This window comes from Scyliorhinus torazame, chromosome 11, assembly GCF_047496885.1.
Source record: "Scyliorhinus torazame isolate Kashiwa2021f chromosome 11, sScyTor2.1, whole genome shotgun sequence".
Taxonomy (NCBI): Eukaryota; Metazoa; Chordata; class Chondrichthyes; order Carcharhiniformes; family Scyliorhinidae; genus Scyliorhinus; species Scyliorhinus torazame.
Genome location: NC_092717.1, coordinates 74,930,865 through 74,943,217, shown reverse-complemented (window position 1 = coordinate 74,943,217; position 12,353 = coordinate 74,930,865). Strand labels below are relative to the sequence as shown.

At 45.5% G+C, this 12,353-nt stretch overlaps 1 protein-coding gene across 3 annotated transcripts in view; it reads right to left on the bottom strand.

The window, feature by feature from the left end:
- Positions 1-1,243: 1,243 nt before the first annotated feature.
- rad21b (RAD21 cohesin complex component b) overlaps positions 1,244-12,353 on the bottom strand; it is a 146,702-nt gene continuing 135,592 nt past the window's right edge. For 2 of the 3 annotated variants that reach the window (XM_072467417.1, XM_072467416.1), the window contains exons 13-14: positions 12,149-12,232; positions 1,244-2,285 (exon numbers count right to left, since the gene is read on the bottom strand). In XM_072467417.1, coding sequence (XP_072323518.1) covers positions 2,094-2,285; positions 12,149-12,232 — 276 coding nt within the window. In that variant the 3' untranslated portion in view covers positions 1,244-2,093. The remainder of the gene's footprint in view (positions 2,286-12,148; positions 12,233-12,353) is intronic. The other variant, XM_072467418.1, reaches the window with a different exon arrangement.

Here is a 12,353-nt window from a genome sequence, read left to right as displayed (position 1 = left end):
ATGTTACCTGGGACAAGTGATCAGCAGCACTGAAATACATTTCTTTATTAATCACTGGTTTATCCTATTTGAATTTCATGGACTTCTGAGTTTGAAAGGATCTCTTATTAGCTCAATTACATGTGCGAATTGCTTGGGAAGTTTAAACTACTGATTCCTTGCTCCCTGGAACCCTCCGTGAATGTCTCCAACCCACTGCTCAGGACGGAGATTTGCCTGGATACACAGGAAATACCCATGTACTTACTCTGTAAATGTTATAGTTTAGTACCTGGTCTAATAGCTGGGTAACTCCACAACCTTGGCACCCACCCCCCAATCACCCAGCCCTGACCATCCAACTACCCCCAACCACGACCTGATCATCCACCTCAGCACTCACTCAACTATTCAAAGGCTGGACCTTTTAAAACTTACCTGAAGGGCGGCATGGTGCTGCAGTTGTTAGCACTGCTGCCTCACGACACCCGAGGACCCAGGTTCGATCTCGGCCCCCGGGTCACTGTCCGTATGGTTTGCATATTCTCCCCATGTTTGTGTGGATCTCTCCCCCACAATCCAAAGATGTGCAGGGTAGGTAGATTGGCCACACTAAATTGCCCCTTAATTTGGAAAAAAAAATTGGGCACTCTAAATTAAAAAATTTACCTGAAGACAGTGGCTAGTGCTGTATAAAGGTTCCTCTTCTCCGATAACCCCCCCAACTACAATCTGAACTTGGATGGAACTGGATGATGTTAGCTGGGACTGGAAGAAATGGGCAGCAGCATTGGGTCAGTAAACTCTTCATTGGCATTGGCAATGCAACTGGAAAATCTGGGCCACTGTACTTAAATAGATATTAGGATCAAAATAAATAAAATTCCATACAAGGCAAAATTTGTGTGTTGTTTTCAAGTGAATATTGCAACCTGTACAAAATTACTGGAAAGGTTGGCAGGAATCTTAGATACCTCGTTTACAGCCAGCTGTCATGTTAATTTCAGCAACACGTACTTGAAATAAATTCCGCATCCCTTTTTAAGCTTCCAAGTTTGGACAACTTTAGGACTTTTCTCAAATCATTAATGGAAAACTCCACTTGCCCAATAGGTTTGGCCAAAAGTGATTCTACCAAAAATGGGTCATGTGCAGTATTTTCAAGGTGAAATTGTTTAAAAGGGAATAATGAGCCAAGAAACCATGATATGAAAACAAGTCAGGATATGGGCTCGAAATTATTTCAAGATACAAAAAAAATCAATACAGTAACAAGTATTTTATTAGAAAAGTTATGTATAACAGCATGAACATCACTGTTCAACATTTAATGATGACCTAATTAAGCAACAAACTAGAGACTCAGTAGCATAAGCAAAATGCTGCTTAAAATGAAAGCTTTCAGCTTTTCCATAATTAAACATTCATTAAAAATTATCTACACATTTTATACAAAAAGGGGAATATATGCTTACAGGCACATTATGTTTAAAATAGAACAGCATTGTAACACTCCAGACTGATAAAGCATCCTAAAATTATGAGTATGTTTTCAAAATTAATATTTCATATATCCTTGGTTGTATTTCAATAGTTTGTAATTCCAGTGACAGGGTGCTGCTAGATTGTTCCAAAAATATGTCAATGTAGAGGAACCAGCACACAATCTAAAAGTTAAATTAAGTGCAAGTGTTGAATATCAACTTCTCTACTACTATGCTGCAGACATATGAATTTCACCAATCAACATTTTATTGAGACAGTCTATCAGCAGCAGTGGTGTTACACAAGTGACATTTCTGAATAATGCAATCAACAAAGCCATAATTATGTCTGCACAGAAATGTATTCATAATATATCTGAAACATTATGCATTTCTCCAATCATGATTCAGTATGAAATCTGTCAAGGAGTGTGAGTTACTTGTATTCACCATAAACACTGGAATAACACACCTAATCCCGAAAAAATTGAAAAGTTTCTCTGTCCAAAATAATCTTTTAACTCAATATACATTAAAACCAATTTATTAAAGTATTGTAATGGTCTCAATTCCCCATATGGGGCAATACATATCTAGTGTATACACACTAGCTATTCAAGATCAACTAGGTCAGACAATGTTGAACCTTGGTCCTGGGGTTGCAATAATATCACTGTAAGGCTCAGTCTGCGCAAGCTCAATTGCCTGTTGCTTTTTAAGTACCAAGAAACTGTAGAACTTTGCAGCTGCTTGTTTCCGGTTGTTTTTTCGACATAAATCTGCCAGGCTAATAGATTCAGCTCCCGTTTTAGCCAAAGCTCTCTGAAAAAAAATGTTTTAAAGCGATAAAGTCATGGTCTAAAAACAAAACGGAAAACTGCATAAAGGACCATTTGTAATACATGTAAATCCAGGCATTTTCAACACAAGCACATAAAAAACTTGGTCAAATAACTATTGTTTTGAGATGATTTTAAAAGGAGAGGGATGTGTTAGGGTTATGAAGGAATTCCATTTGTGTTCAAAATACTTTGTTTCAGAGAGAAAAAAAGCATAAGAATCATGTTACACCTATTATCCACACGGAGATCAGGGAATCTGCGTTCTGTCCTGCTAGGCAACTCCAAGAGTTGTTACCAATTGTAAGCAACCTTTAGTGAATTCACAAAAAACAATAGCTGAAAGAAGACAGAGGGTGGTGGTTGATGGGAAATGTTCAGAATGGAGTTCAGTTACAAGTGGCGTACCACAAGGATCTGTTCTGGGGCCGTTGCTGTTTGTCATTTTTATCAATGACCTAGAGGAGGGCGCAGAAGGGTGGGTGAGTAAATTTGCAGACGACACTAAAGTTGGTGGTGTTGTCGACAGTGTGGAAGGAAGTAGCAGGTTACAGAGGGACATAGATAAGGTGCAGAGCTGGGCTGAGAGGTGGCAAATGGAGTTTAATGTAGAGAAGTGTGAGGTGATTCACTTTGGAAGGAATAACAGGAATGCGGAATATTTGGCTAATGGTAAAGTTCTTGGAAGTGTGGATGAGCAGAGGGATCTAGGTGTCCATGTACCTAGATCCCTGAAAGTTGCCACCCAGGTGATAGGGTTGTGAAGAAGGCCTATGGAGTGTTGGCCTTTATTGGTAGAGGGATTGAGTTCCGGAGTCATGAGGTCATGTTGCAGCTGTACAAAACTCTGGTACGGCCTCATTTGGAGTATTGCGTACAGTTCTGGTCACCGCATTATCAGAAGGATGTGGAGGCTTTGGAGAGGGGGCAGAGGAGATTTACCAGGATGTTGCCTGGTATGGAGGGAAAATCTTATGAGGAAAGGCCGATGGACTTGAGGTTGTTTTCGTTGGAGAGAAGAAGGTTAAGAGGAGACTTAATAGAGGCATACAAAATGATCAGGGGGTTAGATAGGGTGGACAGTGAGAGCCTTCTCCCGCGGATGGAAATGGCTGGCACGAGGGGACATAACTTTAAACTGAGGGGTAATAGATATAGGACAGAGGTCAGAGGTAGGTTCTTTACGCAAAGAGTGGTGAGGCCGTGGAATGCCCTACCTGCAACAGTAGTGAACTCGCCAACATTGAGGGCATTTAAAAGTTTATTGGATAAGCATATGGATGATAATGGCATAGTGTAGGTTAGATGGCTTTTGTTTCGGTGCAACATCGTGGGCCGAAGGGCCTGTACTGCGCTGTATCGTTCTATGTTCTATAATGGGAGCTGCAGTTTCAGGCTAACCAGTCAGCTGCCCCATAAACTCAGGATTTAATAATACCAATCTGTTCAGATGAAGAGGCAGAACGCTGGTCAATAGGGTTGTGCTTTTTTCGGTCAGTTTAAATGCTAATCTAAAATCGTGGCCCTGTTACTATGTATGAAAGTGATCTGAAATGTTCTCTGTGACATCACTGCAACTGCTTGTACAAAAGATTCAGGTGGCTGGTGTTAGCCTTTCAGTGGATAATTACAAATATTTTTTCAAATCAGGTGATCGTGGAGATTGGGTGGGTAGTTTGCCAAGTTATTTGTTTTAGTGTTCATGCTGTTCCACACCAAGAACATCAGACGATTGCAGCAGCTGCTAAAAACAGATTTCTAAATGTCATGCACGTTGAAGTCCAGTCATAAGCCTAAATATTTGTAAACATTTGATCTGCAAACCAGACCCCCCCAAAACTAAAAGGATGTAACCAGCCCTCAAGTTTCCTACATGGCCTCTGATACCATAACCACAATTAGTTTGCCAAACATTTGCCAACTCCCCAACTCATGAGTCCAGGACAAACTCCCCTCCCAAGAGTATCTGCAGATTGCATTCTTCCTATTGGGAAAATTTCCCTGCAAACCCCCCCCTTACTCACTGCCCTCTTCCTATATTTGAATAACTGGGGCCTGGTTTAGCTCACTTGGCTAGACAGCTGGTTTGTGATGCAGAGCAAGGTCAGCAGATATAGGTCAGCATAGGTTCAATTCCCGTACTGCCTGTATTCATGAAGGCCCCACCTTCTCAAGCTTGCCCCTCACCTGAGGTGTGGTGATCCTCAGGTTAAATCACTACCAGTCAGCTCTCCCCTCTTAAAGGGGAAAGCAGCCTATGGTCACCTGGGACTACACCATACCTTATTTCAGTAATAACAGGGAGGTAAATACGATGGAGTACAGCTCAGAGTGTATTTAACTCAGGAATCTGGTGAGAGGGAATTTGAGATTTGGCTGCTTTCTAAAACCCAGTCAAATTTAGCAGTTCGCAGGCAGCGCGGTGGCAAACCTAGGACCCGGGTTCGCTCCCAGCCCCAGGTCACTGTCCGTGTGGAGTTTGCACATTCTCCCCGTGGGTCACACCCCACAACTCAAAAAGATGCGCAGGGTAGGTCAATTGGCCATGCTAAATTGCCTCTTAATTGAAAAAAAAAAAACTGGGCACTCTTAAATTTATTTTAAGAAAAATTTAGCAGTTAGCATTTAACTGTAAGTGTAGTTTCTTTTAGTTAGATAGTGGCAAAGAAACTGCCTACTAGTGGAAGCTGCATAGTTAGTTAATTAAGTGACCAGTTAAAACTAGTTACCAAAAGCAGCAGGCTTTTGCAAATGCATGATTGACAGGTCGGTGAGGTGCACCTATGGCAGGATAATTAACTTGGGAATTTAGTTGAGTATGGGAATTCTATGCAGTGAGTTAAGAGGTGCTGTTCTGGTCTTTCACAAAACAAAAAGTGGTCTGAGAGAGGGCTGAGACACACTGAGATCTGAGGGCTTAGGAAAATAATTAGGTGAGCAGGCAGGTGATAGGGTTGGTGAGTTTACATTTTTCTTTCTTTAAACTGGGCAGTATAAATTGTCAAGACATGAACAATGAAAAACAAAGATAATCTCTGGATTATTACCTGAGCCATGAGAAAATGAGCATAAGATCAGTCTTGAATGTGTGGCTCAAACACTGCTGTGGGGGAAATGTGTTTCAATATATGGGGCTCTGGGAGCAGTACTGGTAAAGAGATAGCTGCTGCACTGGAACAGATTTCACTTGACTCACCCTGGTAAATTGAATAATGAGGGCTGCAGAGAGGACTAAATAGTTGGGGGAGGTGATGCTGTGGAGGGGAAGTGAGACGTTGAAAGTTAACATGAAAGGATAAGGCAATAGTGTGAAGAGTAGCAATGTAGGCAATGATAACCAGAATGTGACTAGAAAACACAGGGCAAGTAAACACGAGTCACAGCAAATAAAGTCAGGATAGGCAAAAAACAATAAAAAGATGGAATTTAACACTCTTTATCTGAATGTTTGCAGTATTCATAACAAATGGATGAACTGATAGCACAAATATAAATAAATAGGTATTACATGGGAGCCATCAGATGCGATGGCAAAGTAATCAAGACTTGGAACTGGATATTCAATGGTATTTTAACATTTTGAAAAAGTAAGAATAAAGGAAAAAGATGTGGGGTAGTTCTGTTGATAAAGGACGAGCTCAGTCCAGTAGTGTGAAATTAGCTTCGTTTGGAAGATCAAGATGTAGAATCGTTTTGCTTGGAGATCAGAAATAGCAAGGAAGTCGTTTATGAGCCCTCCAGCAGTAGCTACACCACAGGACTGAGTATAAAGAAATGATGAGTGCTTGTAAGGTATTACAATAATCATGGGAGATTTTAATCATTTTGATTGGACAAATCAAACTGACACAAAGGTCGGATATGTCTTCAGGACATATATTTGAACAATTTGGAACTATTATTTGGAATTAACCAGGAAACAGGCTATTTTAGGCCTGGTAATGCATAACGAAACGAGATTAATTAATGACCTCATATTAAAGGATTATAGACTTCCAGTGGAGGCCATGGTGTGAGTGGTCGCACATTTGGTGGCTCCTGCTCATGGCAGTGTTTTTGGACCCTTTCCCCGGCTAACGGGTGGATTTGTTGGGGAAAAAAGGTGCAGGACTGGTGGAAGGAGAGGGTGTCCCACCGGTGGATGGATTTATGGACCAGGAGTGGTTTTAAAAGGAAGGAGCAGTTGTGAGATGTTGTACCTGCGACACAGAGGAAGATGGCGGAGGGTAAGGGCCCAGCCCTAACTTCTCAGTAGTCAATGGAACAGCTGGTGGACTTCTTGTACGAGAAGTTCACCCAGCAGAGAAGGAAACTTTGGAGGTCCTGGCAAGGACGTTAGACCCAATTCAGACAGGGATCGGCCGTCTGGAAGGGAGGCTAGAACCTCAGAGCCAGGCGATCCAGAAGGTGGAGGAGACGGTGGGAGAGCACGAGAAGCAGCTCACCTCGATGGCGGCCAAGGTGGGGGTGATACATGATACTCAGAGGCGGCTGCAGGAGAAGGTGGACGATACTCTTTTTTGTTCCCTTTGCAGGGAAGGGGGGGGGGGATTTTTGTTTTTCAGTTTTAAATGTTGGTGTTGTTGTTTGCACCGGGACAGTGTTTGAGCAGGGGGCGCCATGGTGGGGATTGCCAGGCTAGGTGGGCAGGCTAGTTCACAGAAGCGCAGTGGGGGGGGGCAGGTGGTCAGAGTGTTTATGCGGGTTGAGATTGTTATTTTGTGGGGGTAGGGAGGGCAGCTGATAGGGGAGGGGCTTTTGAAATGTAGTATGGGGAGAGTCGATGACGGTGGACTCCCGAGGGCAGGCCTGAGGGACGCAAGCTGGAGGCTGGCCTAGGACGCTGATCGGCGGTGGGAGTGAGAGGGGTGCCCCCGACCACATGGAACGCAAGAGGGTTAAATGGGCCGGTCAAGAGGACTCGCTTGTTCGCGCATTTGAGGCGTCTAAAGACGGACGCGGCATTTCTGCAAGGAACGCATCTAAAGATTGGGGATCAAGCTAGGCTTGGGGAAGGGTGAGTAAGTAGACTCTGGAGGGAGGTTTGTTACGGTGAGTGGGAAATTGGAAGGGATGCCGGTGGTATTGGTGAATGTTTATGGCCCCAACTGGGACGATGTAGAGTCTGAAGCCGTATTGGGGAAGATCTTGGTCCTGGACTCGCACCGGTTGATACTTTGGGGTGGGGGGAGATTTTAACATGGTTTTGGAAAGTTGGATCGGTTGAGTCCGAGGTCGGGGAGAGTATCGGCGGTGGCAAAGGAACTGAGGGGGTTTATGGAGTACATGGGGGTGGATCCATGGAGGTTCAACAGGCCAAGGGCAAAGGAATTGTTATTTTTTTCCCACGTGCACAGGTGTACTCCTGAATCGAGTATTTTGTGTTAGATAGGACATTGCTGGCGGGGGTGGTCGGTTCGGAGTGTTCAGCAATTGTGGTATCGGACCATGCGCCGCATTAGGTGGACTTTCAGGTAAATCGTGTGTGGGGTGGGGGGGGAGCAGCCCCGCAGTGGAGATTGGTTGTGGGGCTGTTGGCAGATGAGGAGTTTTGTGAGCGGGTGAAGGCTGCCATTTGGGGATATTTAGAGCTGAACGACAAGGTTGAGAGGCAGTGAAGCGCAAGTGGGAGGAAGAGTTGGGTAGGGAGTTGGAGGCTGGGCTGTGGGAGCAAGCCCCGAGGAGGGTGAATGCATCCTAGTCATGCGCTAGGCAAATCCAGTTTAACTGGAAGTTGCTTCACAGCTCCAGGGTCCCAGGCTCGATTCCTGGCTTGGATCACTGTCTGTGTGGAGTCTGCACGTTCTCCCAGTGTCTGCGTGGGTTTCCTCCTGGTGCTCCGGTTTCCTCCCACGGTCCAAAGGTGAATTGACAATGCTAAATTGCCCCTTAAGTGTCCAAAAAAAAGGTTAAGTGGGGTTACTGGGATTGGGTAGGGTGCACTTTCCAAGGGCCGAATGGCCTCCTTCTCCACTGCAAGTTCTATGAAAGTGGTCCACAGGGCATGTATGACTGGCCAGGATGAGCAGTTCTTTTGAGGGGTGGAGGACAGGTGTGGGTGGGCCTGTGATTCACGTCCATATGTTTTGGGCATGCCTAAAGCTTGGGAGATTCTGGCTGGGGTTTGTCAACATTATGTCGGAGGTCCTGAAGGTGGTCCCGAGTCCAGAGGTAGCAATCTTTGGAGTGTCCGAAGAACCAAGGGGATGAGGGAGGCCGATGTCTTGGCCTTTGCCTCCCTGGTAACCCGGACACGGATATTATTAGAATGGAGGGACTCGGGGGGGGGGGGGGGCCCAAAAACCGGGGATGTAGGTGAGTGACCTGGCAGAGTTTCTCAGGCTCAAAAAAAAATAAAGTTTGCCATGACGGGGTCTGTGGAGCGGCTTGCCCAGAGGTGGCAGCCGTTTATCGACATCTTCGAGAAAAGTTAAGATGCAGCAGTGAGGGGAGGCAGGGGAGTTGGGAAGTGGGAGGCGGGGTGTTAGGTATTTTGTTGAGTTTGTCTTGTTTTGATTTGTGATTATGTTTGTTGTATGAATATATAAATGCCTCAATAAAATATTTTTCAAAAAAATATTAAAGGATTATCTATGGAAGAGTGATAAGATGATAAGAGGGCACAAAACCTGGTTCTGACATACTGTCTTAAAACTTAAATAAATGCATGAATTGAGCTAGCTGTAGTAAACAAGGGGTTAAAAGGCAAGGTGGTAGATAAGCTGTGGCTGTGGCATAAAATTTGAGGACGACAATTTAAGGAGAACAAAGATGAGAAAGAAAAAAATGGTAAGGATGAACCATCCATGGCTAACTAAGGAAGTTAAGAATAGGAAAAAAAGATGTACAATGCTGTGAAGATTGCTATGCCAGAAAACTGGGAAAACCTTCAAAACCAAAAGATAATGGAGAAATTAGAATGACAGTAAGCTAGTAAGAAACATGCAGACAGATCTTCTACAAATATATAAAAAGGATGAGAGCAGATTGAGTGAATATTGGTTCTTCAGAAAATGGGACTGGGGAATAAAGGGAAATAAGGAAATGGCAGAGATTCTGAACAAGTCTTTTAAAATAGTTTCATGGGACCGTGGATGTCGCTGAATAGGCCAGCTTTTGTTGCTCATCCTTAATTACCCTCGAAAAGGTGGTACTGAACTGCTGCCTTGAAATGCTATAGTCAATCGGAGGTAGGTATATCGACAGTGCTGTTATGAAGAGAGTTCCAGAATTCTGACCTAGTTACAGTGAAGGATATAGCTCAAAGTGGCTTGGAGGGGAAAGTGCAGATGCTGCCTTTTCCCTTCCAGGTGGTAGGATACAGTGCTGTCGAAAGAGTTTGCGAGTTACTGCAGTGCATCTTGCAGATGGTACACACTGCCGCCACTGTGCACTGGCAGTGGAAGTGAATGTTTACTGGGGTACCAATCAAGCAGGCTAGGTTGACCTAGTCAGGGTCAAGCCTAAGTGTTATGGAGCTGCACTCGTTCAACCACATGCAGAGTATTCCATCATGCTCCTGACTTGTGCTTTGTAGTTGATGGACAGATTTTGGGGAGTCAAGTGGTGAGTTACCTGTCGAAGAATTCCCAGCTCTTGTAGCTTAAGTATTTATATGGCTGGTCTAAAGCGACCGTAAAGAGGACCCACAGAGAATAACCACCACCTAGAGGAGGAGGATGAGGGGGGGGGGGGGGGGGGGGGGGTAGGAAAGAGAGTGAGAGAGAGCGAGAGAGAGAGAGAGAGAGAGAGAGAGAGCAGGGCCCTTCGCAGCGAGGGAGGGGCAGCAAGGAATAGAAAGGGATCATTCTCCTCTTTACTTATATATAGCCCATCATGATTACCAGGAATACTGGGATAGGTTTCCACAGGGACATCCCAATCATCTGGTATCCACCAGAAGAACTGTAGATCACAGAAGTCTTGGCAGTATGTCAAAACAGCATCAATGCACATTTTTCTGAGGGGTGGCGGCTGTGAACTGGGGTGGTGTTTTATGGCACTGAGTATTGGTTGGGGGGCATTGAGTATAAAAATTGGCAAGTCATGCTGCAGCTGTATAGAACCTTAGTTGGCCACAATTGGAATATTGCGTACAATTCTGGTTGTCACACAACCAGAAGGATGCAGATGCTTTGGGGAGGGTACAGAAGAGGTTTACCAGGATGTTGCCTAGTCTGGAGGGTATTAGCTATGAGGTTGGATAAACTCGGATTGTTTTCATTGGAACGACAGAGGTTGAGGGGCGAGCTGATCGAGGTTTACAAAATTATGAGTGGCATGGACAGAGTGGACAGTCATACGCTTTTTTTCCAAGGTGGAAAAGTCAAGGGTGGGGAGTGCCTGGAATGCGCTGCCGGGAATATGGTGAAAACAGATACGAAAACGACGTTTAAGAGGTATCTTGACAAATACATGAATACCATGGGAATAGAGGTAAACAGACCCTGAAGTGCAGAAGGTTTTAGTTTAGGCAGGCACCATGATTGTCACAGGCTTGAAGGGACAAAGGGCCTGTTCCTGTTCTGGGGCGGGATTCTCCGTAATCGGCGCGATGTCCGCCGACCGGTGCCAAAAACGGCACGAATCAGTCCGGCATCGCGCCGCCCCAAAGGTGCGGATTCCTCTGCATCTTGAGGGGCCGAGCCCTAACCTTGAGGGGCTAGGCCCGCGCCGGACTGATTTCCGCCCCGCCAGCTGGTGGGAAAGGCCTTTGGTGCCCCTCCAGCTGGCGCGAAACTGACTTTGCCGTGCGGCGCATGCTCGGGAGCGTCAGCGGCCGCTCACGGCATCCCCGCGCATGCGCAGTGGAGGGGGTCTCTTCCGTCTCCGCCATAGTGGAGACCATGGCGAAGGCGGAAGGAAAAGAGTGCGCCCACGGCACAGGCCCGCCCGCGGATCGGTGTGCCCCGATCGTGGGCCAGGCCACCGTGGGGGCACCCCCCGGGGCCAGATCGCCCCGCGCCCCCCCCAGGACCCCGGAGCCCGCCCGCGCCGCCGTGTCCCGCCGTCCCAAAGGTGGTTCAATCCACGCTGGCTGGCATGGGTTGACAGCGGCGGGACTTCGGCCCATCGCGGGCCGGAGAATCGCGGGGGGGTGGGGGGGGGCGGAGAGAGGGGGCCGCCAACCGGCGCAGCGCGATTCCTGCCCCCGCCGAATATCCAGTGCCGGAGAATTCGACAACCGGCGGGGGCGGGATTCACGCCAGCCCCCGGCGATTCTCCAACCCGGCGGGGGGTCAGAGAATCCCGTCCCTGTTCTTCGTTCTTCTGCTAAAGCTACATGTGTGAAATCCACATCCCATTGTGTCTAATTTGCTTCCAAAACATCTAACTTTCAAATTTCCTCACAAGTTTGTAACTGTGCACTTCCAGTGCTTAAAATGACTCTGAACCTCAAACAATTGATGTACCTGCACGACTAACTGAACTGACAACATGGTAAGTAGTGTTTTAGAGATATAACAAAAAGGGTTAAATTAATTTCACTTGATGTTATTCAATAATAAAAATGCAGCTAACTGCAATGTTACTCCAGGTGACCTGAAGTATTGTTAAATTGGGTTGATATGTGTAATTGTCTTTATATAACCAGTATTCTTTAGTTTTTCTGATAACCTAAAGATTAAGAGCAAAACTCCAATCCATGGCCAGAATTAGAACAACATTAATTAATATGTACACATCTCAGAGGAAAATGTTGCAACTATCACCTACAAATATTAATTCTAGGCTCACTCAGAATCCAATTAAAGACCCTTCAAATCACAGCAAGATATTCTGCAAAATGTGATGTACTCCAGCTGCACAAATTTTCAGATATGTACATTATTTAAATTCTCTTACCTGTAGACCATGAAGCATCTGCTGCGTTCTCTTGTTCCACCGCCTCTCCTCCTGATCCTGGTCACCTCCTACCGTTTCCTCCTCCTCAAAAAAATGCAAATATAGTTAAAATCATACTAAGCATGGAAAAGGAAACATTAGTTACAAAGAACAAAAGAACAAAGAAAATTACAGCACAGGAACAGGCCATTCGGCCCTCCCAGCC